Source organism: Macrobrachium nipponense, chromosome 37 (assembly GCF_015104395.2).
Source record: "Macrobrachium nipponense isolate FS-2020 chromosome 37, ASM1510439v2, whole genome shotgun sequence".
In the NCBI taxonomy this organism is placed as follows: Eukaryota; Metazoa; Arthropoda; class Malacostraca; order Decapoda; family Palaemonidae; genus Macrobrachium; species Macrobrachium nipponense.
Genome location: NC_061097.1, coordinates 47,629,021 through 47,639,820, shown reverse-complemented (window position 1 = coordinate 47,639,820; position 10,800 = coordinate 47,629,021). Strand labels below are relative to the sequence as shown.

The window sequence follows — 10,800 nt, the reverse complement described above, 5'->3', positions numbered from 1 at the left end:
TAATGGCAGGGAATTATCTTGAAAATATTCCAGTGTAGGCTGCTTTAGTGTCTTTGTTATTTATCAGACTTTACTACTTATCTAAAGGCAAGACCCCTGAAGCAACTGCTGAAATGAAGGGCTGCTGTAATAGTTTTCAGTTCCAAGTTTTACAGAATAAGTAATGCTGAAAACAGTTGTTGTGGATTTAGTGTCACCAGTAATTATTTATGTACAGGCAGTCCCCGGGTTACGACGGGGGTTCTGTTCTTGAGACGCATTGTAACCCGAAAATCGTCGTAAGTCGGAACATCACCAAAAATCCTAAGAAAACCTTACTTTTAATGCTTTGGGTGCATTCAAAATTATGTAAACAGCATTCTTATTTCATTTTGCATCAAAAAAACCTTCAAATATTGATTAATTTGCATTTTTGGTGTCATATTTCTTCTGCAAGATGAGCGTTGTAGGTGTCGTAACCCTGGAAATAATGTCTGATGAATATAATTGAAAAGCGCCTTAACCTCTGAACGTCGTAAACCGAACCCGTCGTAACCCGGGGACTGCCTGTATATATGAGTTAAACACTACCCTCCATGGAGTAAAGAGCACTCAGCTGATACAAAATATACTAAAAACAAAATAGTCATGTCACATTCTGACATACCATTGAGTATAAGCTAACTTTTACCATTAACTCCTAATTTTTATCAGCAATTTTGGTGAGTGATACATTTTATCTGACAGACAATAAATGACAGAAGGCAAGAAAACTGAATAGTTCCAGCACATGTCCTCCCTTATTCCCTACCTGATACACTACGTAACATACTCCCACTATTGTAATTTGGAAAGAATTTTTTCTTTATCTTTTTTACTCATTCCCTAAAACTTTAAGAGAGAATGAACCATAACCTTCAATTATTATGTGTATCAAAATATTAAGACAATTTTTCCAATACTACAATATACACAAAATCAGATATAGTACTACTTTTGATCAGTTGGCTGCCAGGGTATACAAATGAAACCTTTAGACTCACTGAAACCAACTATGCAAAGGAAGACATCAAAAGAAATGGATGAAAAGCAAATGAAAAAACAACACGTCTCGGAGATGAGGGAATGTTATAAAGAAGATATGATGCACACCACAGACAGTCAATGAGGTCTCAACATTCCAAGTCACAAACATTTCTCATAAGGCTGAAAAAAATGTGTGTACAGGAACAATTTTAATGGTGAAGACACTTGATTACTAAATAACAAACTTTGCCAAAAGTGTTCTTGGGTATGTTATAGTGCCAATGTTTATGTATACCTAATGTAACTTACAAGTGCATGCAGCATTGGAATTCTTAACACACATTTTAATACAAGAAAGAAACAGCAAGTACTGCTGTCAGTAACTGAGGAGTTTTTATACTGAAAAATAATCACACCTCTCTTATATGAAATTCAGTATTAAATCTACTTTTAATTTCAAAAAAACTTATTGCTTGATGAAAAGGGGTTTAACTTCAAAATTGCTTACTGCTTGATGAAAAGGGAACATGAAGCTACCTTCAAAGCAAAATAAAAACTTTTGTTGTCTTACTGTATGGCTGGTAAAGCCAGGCACAATGAACTTCTTTCCTTTGCTTGTTTTACTTCCCTGTTTGGATACATTTACAAACAAAATTATTCATAGACATTTGAATAAGGATTAAATTGATGGAACCTTCCACTCAGTGAGTTTCTTTAATCTACACCTGATGTACACAAGAGAAACAAGAGAAAGGATGACAGATTAACCTCTAAAGAATCTACGTATCTGCTTCCTGATGGATAGGTCTTACGGAGAAGGGAAAGCAGAAACAAGAAGAGTTCAAGAGATTTACATTGAAGGGCAAGATACTGTCAGTGAACAAGCAACCCAAATCCACAACGTAAACTAAAAGAAGTTAATCTCAATAGAGTTATGGGGTAATCTGAAAGGTGTTACATGCTAATTAAGAGGCTTGACCTTTAAGAGGCTTAACCTTAGGTTTAGGATAAGGAGCCTTATGACAGAATAGGCCTTTGTCCACAGGTGGTCCATGAATGTTGTAAACTCTCATACGAAAGTGAATGAAATATTACTGGTGGTCCATGAATGTTGTAAAGTTTCATACAAAAGTGAATGAAATATTACCAACACAAAATGGACACAGATACTGCCTTACAGCCGAGAAAAGAAAAAAAACTGGGAAGTGACACCCAGGTTGACGACCAAACTAATTACCAAGAGTCAATTCTACCCAGAGAGGAAAAAGATGAGGCCCACAATTATGAGATCAACGTTCCAAATAATAGGTAAGGCTAAAAAAATCAATAACTGGGATGAATAAAGTAAACTCACATCTATACAGAACACGAACTTTCTTCAAACACACACAGCAAATTTTAACTACAGTACATAATCTTCCAAAACAATAAGGGAATACTGTACTACCAACATAAGTTGCAAAATAGTAGAATCCTTCTTCTAAACTGGTACAACAAAAATATCTTCGCTAGATGTATCTGAACAAATTACCTGATATCTTGAATTGTGAAACAAAAACTCTTAATTAAAATGTTCAAATAGACCTAAAAAGTCACATCTAGATTGATCTAAGCATTACTATTACATACATTAGTAATAGCAAATGTGCTTAATTTATAAAAGAACCTTGTCCTAAACTGTTCACACAGTAATCCTCAATACTGTATTTTGCTCAGGACAGAAAAAAATTAATCTCTAATCTACGTTCTAAAATCCTAACAGTATTTAACAAGCCCATGCATCAGCATGCACTCAACAAATTCAATTTACAGACCATTTTACCAAAAATAAACAACACATTACAGTACTGTAATGAGCAACTCTCAAAGGGAAGACCTGGGATAAAAATAGCAAATCAAATTGTAATTACATACTGACAATTTGGGAGACCAAGTTCTCTATAACTATGATATGAATGCAATCACAGTACATATAATATGAAATACAGACAGTGAATTTTTTTAACATAAAACTAAATACAGAAACATGACTGCTAAGCTATCTGTATGATTAACATACAAGTTTCAAGTTTAAAGTGAGCAGTAGCAAAGGCCATAAAATTTGAGTAACATTTCCCTCATATGTGGTAACAGCAGCAACACATTAACAAAACTCCAAAGAATTGACAGATATATACTGTGCAGAGAATAAGAATAGCCCTTAAACCAGGTCATCAGAATACTATGATGCTTTTGTATCAACTCATATACCTTTCATCAACTAAGAGTAGTTTTCTACACACAGGAAGTCCCTAACAATGTGACAAACCACAAGGTTTTTTCTTCATGATCCTGTCTTCTCTGTAGATCCTATGATTTATAGATAGTCAGGTTACAAAAGAATGTGGGTGTTAAAATTATTTCTCTCACAAGGGGGCTTGAAAGGTTTCTCTTGAAAAATAAAATAGATTTACTTATCCCTAATCTGCTAACAACACTTTTGTCATCAAGACTTCATAACTTGAAGGACTAAAATGTTGAATATTAAGTGCTTACCAAGAATAATGCACATACTTTACGATGAAAGATCTACAGTTTACAGTACAGTACCACCTCGCGTTAGATTCTGATGATTACTATAAGAAGACCTACATTTTATTTTTTCTTTTGGAGGTTAATCTAGTTCTTTAACTTTTAGTACGAATTAGTATTCCAATATACACTACTAAATAAATTGCAAAGCTTGGCTATGAAAGTTCTCTACAGTCAAAGGCAAGAAAGGAAGCTAACTCCATAAAATGGCAAAACATATAAACTAAACCTACCTTACTTCAAAGTAAATAGAAGAGTAATCATTATCCTCTTAATAAGACCTGTTATTGAACTGTACCGGGCATATTTTTCTTCTCAAAACCAGCAAACATTTTTCATAGTGAAATTAAGTTAACTACCAAAAACTTTATAATATACCATAAAACACCTGTTAGAAATAGGAAGATAATCTCATATAAATGAAAACTGGAATCATTGTGACAAATTAAAAGAAAATAACAGTTAAATATTTTTACAGAAACACCTCTGTTACCATGCAACATCCATCAAGATGACATGGAGTAGGGCAGATCACAGATTAGGTGACCGAGTTAGCCTAACCTCTTTATATAAAAAGAAAAAAAATTTGTACCAGACTAGATCCACAACTGACTTTTTACTAAATACGCTGAACCTAGGTCTACATTCAGTACTCTATTGCATCAGATCATAAATTCTATTATCAAAAAGTCTTTCATAGGAGGGAGCAATATAAATACATACAGTATAATGTATACTGTCACAAAGATATACATACACTAAAGAATTTTGTCAAAATCCCATGACCAATAGTCAAGGAACAATTTGATACATGATATAAATTAGGAGGCATCTATTTTGGTAAAATCTTACAAGAATTTGGACTTTTAAGACTGATTTATATTTTATCCATGAAAAGAATAAAATCACGAAGATACAAATAATTGATATTTACTCAAGTTAACAAAATTGCCACTATATTAGGCATGGCAATCGGACAGCATCACTACCCTAAATGGCTTGCCAAGGTCTTCTGCCAATAGAAAACTCATCCTTCGATAAAATGTTGAATTTTCCATTGACAAATATTCTGACAGAACTCATACTTTCATTGGGCAAATCTTCAAGATATCAAGCTAGTTACCATAAAATGCTGCTAGAAGCAAAATAAACTTATGTACTAACCCCTCTGGCCAGTCTTCTTGTACTTCAGGGTCACCAATTTGAAAGCGAACTCCTCCCTCATCATTCTTATCACTTTGCTGTTCTTCGTTATCCTGGAAAAATGCAAAAAAGTAAAAAAGAAAGAGTGACAATCATTTTACAATCGACTATTTTTCTTTTACCATGAGTAAAAGTATCCATAATATACTAATGCATCTTTAGGTATGAATAGATTAAGAACATAATTTAACCCTTAATGGAAAAAGGGTGAACACTGGACAACTGTTATATCAGTATCCATGTCATAGAATCATTGAAAAGTGGAAGAGGAAATTCAGTAAAGAAAGAGTAACTTACAATACAACAGTAATATAAATATAAGAAACTAATAAGCATGAAAATGACATACTAATTTTGTGTACGGTGTGGGAACATCCTCACTGACGCTTGTGCGATGGCTCCTCTTACGAACGCGATGGTGTTGGGGTTTAAGCGGATGATGAACATGAGGAAAGCTATCACTCCGATGGACTGTAACAACAAAAGGCAATCAAGTACTGATAAATTAATTTATACAATATTTATTGCACCTGACACAAAAATAGCCAAACTCTCACATGTAGCAAAGTAAATTACTTGTTTCCATCAACAAAAATAACCATTATACTTTCTAAAGTCATAAATTCACTGATAACAGATGAAAAGGTAGCAATGCATTAATCTAAAGGTCACTGATAGAATGTACTGTATGAAAAGCTCAGAAAAAAATCCATTAAAGAAGAGAAATATTATACAACACATTTGTGGACTTTGAAACAGTATCTGACTAGAGTACCGAGGCAATCAGACAGCACTGTTAAGGCAGTGGGTACAAGAATCATGTTACTCTACCCTAACACAATATATAGTTAAGAGAGTGGTAGGATTTTTCACAAGAATATGAGATAACTGTTTGTTTCCATCAAAGTTCAGCCCTAGGCCCTTACAGCGGAACATAATCTAAACAAATCTTACTATTGAGAAAGGTAGCATAGGTAAAATTACATCAGAAAAGCAGCTTGGCCATAGCTACAGGAAAGGCGAGTGGTTGAACAAATAGCTGTGCACCAAACATGACACACTGAATCACAAGAGATGCTCAGAAATACAAAATATGCATGGAATAAAGAAATTTTGAAGCAAATTATTATTATAACAATTATTCAGAAGATGAACCCTATTTATAAGGAACAAACCACAGGGGTCATTGATTTGAAATTCAAGCTACCAAAGAATAAGATGCTCATTAGGAAGTATGAGAAGGTAAAGGGAAATGCAGAAAGGAAATACCTCGCTTATTAAAAAGTAAAATTAATACAGATAAAAATGTATTACAATGCAAGAAGAATAGCACACACTTTTTCCTAAAAGCTGCATACATAAACCTCTTTATGAATAGGGTCTTTGACTTGATAACTCACAAGAAGGAAAATTGTTAACAACTGAAAACTTTATTTCTAAAATTCTTAAAAACCAATGTAGTATACAAGAGACTAAATAAAACAACTCACACTTGATGTCCAAATCCCGAAAGCGAGAGCCTTCAGTATCACGAGCTGCAGTCTGCGTATCATCTTCATACCCAGGTGACCAAGGTTCACTTGAATCGGTCAGTTTGGCAATAGAAAAATCCTCGTCATCTTGAGTTTCAAAAATCTTCTCCATGTCTTCATTTAGCTGCTCTGAGGAGAGGCGTTTAGCCTTGAACTCCTCTTCATATTCTGAGAGCTGAAAGACAAAAATCAACTGTTAATGGTACAATATTAACAGCATCTCAAGAAGAACGCTACATAACACCTACAATAAGGTCTATATGAAAGATTAAATCTTTGATACATGCTCAGGCAACTAAAACTGGAAAACTTTGTAAGTAAATAAAGCTTAAGTTCATTCATTTCAAAAACAAATAATGGACAATCCAGACAATACAAAATAGCATTCAACCCCTATACACAGGCAGTGGCATAAAAATTGGAAAGATGACCCAACACAGAATGTGCTAAACATTTCAGTATGACAAATTATGCATAAAGATACCCACAAAATCCAGACAAAACAAAAAACACACCACCAATAATCACTAGTACTTACAGAAATAGTAAAAATAAACCTTACCACACAATTTGCTGGAATGAACAGTTTACACTTGAAAGACTGACAAAATCACTGACCAATTTTTATGGAACTTTTTCTACATATTCTCTAGAAACAAAAATGTATTTGGTTATTTTTGAATGGCTTAGCTTTCAAAGTAAATAATCCAGTATGGGTAATTTAAGATGCAAAGATTTTTATTCATATTCTAAAATGAATCCTTCATAGAGTACAATCCACAACCATACATTTATTATGCACTGAAGAAATGATGCACCAGATAGTATTACTTTAAATTACACTATCAGAAATATTGCCTTTTAACATAAATCAACCATTTTTATCACCTATCATAAATATTTTTACTCTTAATGGTCTCATTAGCTTTAACTCAATTCATAATGACAGGGTCACTCTTAAATTATGCGTATGAATGGAATTTAAAGAAATGATAAGAAATCATTTAGAGAAATATCCATTGATTATATAGACAAGAATGTGCAAAAGACAATAATAATCTGAGACTATTTAAAATATGAAGCTGGAGAGAATACAAGGTGCAAAGAAAGCTTTAATACGATGCTTGCCTTACACAATGTATTTAGAGCTAACATCAGTGAGAATATTTACTGACAGACTTATTTTCACCACAAAGACTTAATATTTAAATTGAGCATTGAACAAGGAATATGCACAAAGGCATAAGACAGAACTCCAATTTACAAGACCATGATATCATACAGCAAAAGTAAGCAATAAATTGCTAAAAAAATGCCTTAATGACTTTAAATGGCCTTTAACGTAATTGAGAGTGAAATACACAACAGGACCCCAACAGTTACCATAAACTAATGTGCATTTTGTAATACAAGCTAACCCTAAAACCACCCCTTACAATCATAAGTTTTAGTTTTCAGGGCACTGACAAAAATTTCTTCATACCTCTTTACTGTTAAAATTTCTTTAACTGGCAAGAATTTTTGTGATCTCACTTCATGCACAATCAACATTTTGAAGTTAGCCACCACTGGGACAACTTGAACTTAAGTTTAAATTTATTTCTTCATACCTCTTTACTCTCAAAATTTCTTTAACTAGCAAGAATTTTCGTCATCACACTTCATGCACAATCAACATTTTGAAGTTAGCTACCACTTGGACCACTTGAACTTAAGTTTAAATTTTAAAGTTATTGAATCAACTTTAATTTGTGATAAAAAAAATATGAGTGCAGTACCTGATGAGTCTAAAATGCACAGTGATAACTGGCAAAGGGATAAATGCAGCAAGCAATGTTAGAAATAATATCTAAGACATACATACATATTAATCCTAAACACAGAGAACACTAAACTTCTCTTCATTAAAGAAAACTATATAAAAATAAAAATGTCAAGTTGTTGCTCAAGGTGGACAAAATTGTTACAAGCGCAAGGGTGTATAGACTGGAAAAATTTTTTTTTATAAAACACTTGGCAGCTAAACCAAATATCTTTTATTGATGCAAGATATTCCAGTCAGGATATCTTCCACCGTCAGCAAATGATCATTCCCCAAAATAAGAATGTACAAATGCAAATGTAAACAATAAAGGAGATACAAAAAATCCCATAAGAATATCTCTGATAGTTCTAGGATCAAGTTTTGATGGCTACATAAAAATTGCAGTTTGGAGTATACATGTAGTGTTAAAAATATACACAGCAAAGCATACCTTAAACTTAAAATCAAACTAAGCATCACAGCCAGAATAAACTAACTCTGGAAGCATACATTTTTTTTTTAGTACTCAAAAACACTGGTACATTTCAGAACCTCTTGGCAAACATTACTGGGTCACTCTGGGAAAAAGTAAGCTTCCTAAATTCTATGTGTGATGAATACACATTTGATGCCTATAGCATTTTCCCTGCAGCTCCTAAATTTGGTGCACCTGCATCATTTCCTAGAAAGTAAACCCCCTCCTCGTGCTATATCAAAATGAAATGGCCCAGTCGGCCCATCTAAATCACATGAACTTGTGCTGAAATATCAGATCCCATCAAAGAAATGTTAAGAGAAAAACAAACACCTTACAAGATGCATATGCACTTACTCATGAGTTCTCTTCTAGAGACTTGGAACATTTCATATCTCTATTAGAAATACTATCAACCCATAATTCTACCATTACCTATTGAAAAATATCTACAGACAAAATTAAGATTTCCAGGGTAGTACATACAGTAATCAGCATGATATAACTAAAAATAATCTTTATTATAAATTTCTTGGAACCATGTCAGAATAAGGGAATGTCATTCCTAGCTGTAGTATTCATCAAGCAGTAAAACCACAGTAATATTATGTCAGTCTTACGTACTCAGTAACCAAAGTTTAGTGGAATCAGATCTGAACTATGTCATAACAGTGGGAGAAAAGTAACCATTTTGAAATGATATTTCATTATCAATAAAGTTTTTTTTACCTTACCTTAACTATAACTAAAAAAAGGAAGAAAGTCTGCAAAATTATTTCCCAAATTTTAACCACCAAAACCATTTGACCAATAAAACACTGTATACTGCATGTTGAATCAACCATGCACAATACTGCTGTCAATTCTCACCTGTTACTAATAATTTTCCCATTTTATTGTCTTTTCTTGGTATGAAATGTCCATAGAAACTTAGTAACATTACATTGTACTATATTTCAAACTGTCAATAAATCACTAATATTGAATTATAACACGATTGAAAGTTTTTCATGTACCGCACAAATACAAGAAATTTCACATAAAAAATTAAAAATAAAATCACATCCTAACAAAAACTGTACGAAGGCAATCTACAAAAGTTTTACACTAATGCAATGGCTGCAAAAGCCAGATGGAGGAATAATTTACAAAAAAAAAAGAATAAACAAAATTCCTCTAAAAATTTGCGAGACCATCTGTTTGAGAGTGATCATCTACTATAATCAGCACCACAAATCCACTTGAGAGAATGAAAAATGTTTAAGGCTTTACATAAGAAGAAGCAACATTATGAACTTGAGGTATAAGTTCATTGTCACAATATTCAAAGCAAAGATTTTGACAGCTTTCCACTGTTTTCTAGGTTACCAACACAATTATATTTGAGGTTTGAGTAAAATATGTCACAAGTACTTGAAGAAAGATGTGTGGGGGGGGTTCTTACTTAATATTAGGAAATAAGTAAATAGTTAATTTGTTTTTGAATATCAAAAAATATAAAGAAATCAAGGATAAGCTACTTTAGGAAGTTTGTTAAGCTAAGTACATGGTATCTTTTTCCAATTACTATCAAAAAGCATATACTATTGCATAACATAATCATACAGTATTCTGTGGAGAATATTACTGTATATCTGAAAAAATAGATTTACCTCACTGTCTGTCTGTATGCTCTAAAAAAAATAAAAGATAAAAATTTGCCTATTTTTCATTAACGTTTTAGTAAAGGCACAATATAAGTATCTGAAGCAAGATTATGCTTAGGAAATTCATGGTTCATTTGTTTTTAAATATGAAAAAAAATATCAGGATATGAGGAATGTATTAAAGATAAGTATGCAAAGGTTAGTACAGATTTTTTGTTAAAATTACACAACCACATACATATACTTGACATATCACAAAGCAAAGTGTTTAGTAAGAATATCACTAAAGTCAAAAGGGTTAGATTTACCTCACTTTCTGTCAGTAGGCTCTGAAGGGAAGAGAAAGTTACAGATATAAACTTCAATCTTCTCCTTAACACAGTTTTAGCAAAAAGAATCTAATAAACGATTAAGGGGATGAAGTATCCATTATATATTTTCCAGTACACTACTGTTAGACATTTACCAGAGAACCAACGCATCCTTAAGAATTTTTAAATAAAACATAATTAACATGGGCTATATAACTATAACTTTAAGTATATATTAAAGATCCCAATATAC

The 10,800-nt window shown here is 32.6% G+C and overlaps 1 protein-coding gene across 6 annotated transcripts in view; it reads right to left on the bottom strand.

Moving 5' to 3' along the window:
- The window catches only part of LOC135209245 (band 3 anion transport protein-like), a 396,919-nt gene that overhangs the window by 167,115 nt on the left and 219,004 nt on the right, over nucleotides 1–10,800 (bottom strand). For 5 of the 6 annotated variants that reach the window (XM_064241945.1, XM_064241942.1, XM_064241941.1 and 2 more), the window contains 3 exons: nucleotides 6,270–6,486; nucleotides 5,129–5,250; nucleotides 4,741–4,832 (listed from right to left, as the gene is read on the bottom strand). In XM_064241945.1, coding sequence (XP_064098015.1) covers nucleotides 4,741–4,832; nucleotides 5,129–5,250; nucleotides 6,270–6,486 — 431 coding nt within the window. Of the gene's footprint in view, nucleotides 1–4,740; nucleotides 4,833–5,128; nucleotides 5,251–6,269; nucleotides 6,487–10,544; nucleotides 10,702–10,800 lie in introns of those variants that run through there. The other variant, XM_064241946.1, reaches the window with a different exon arrangement.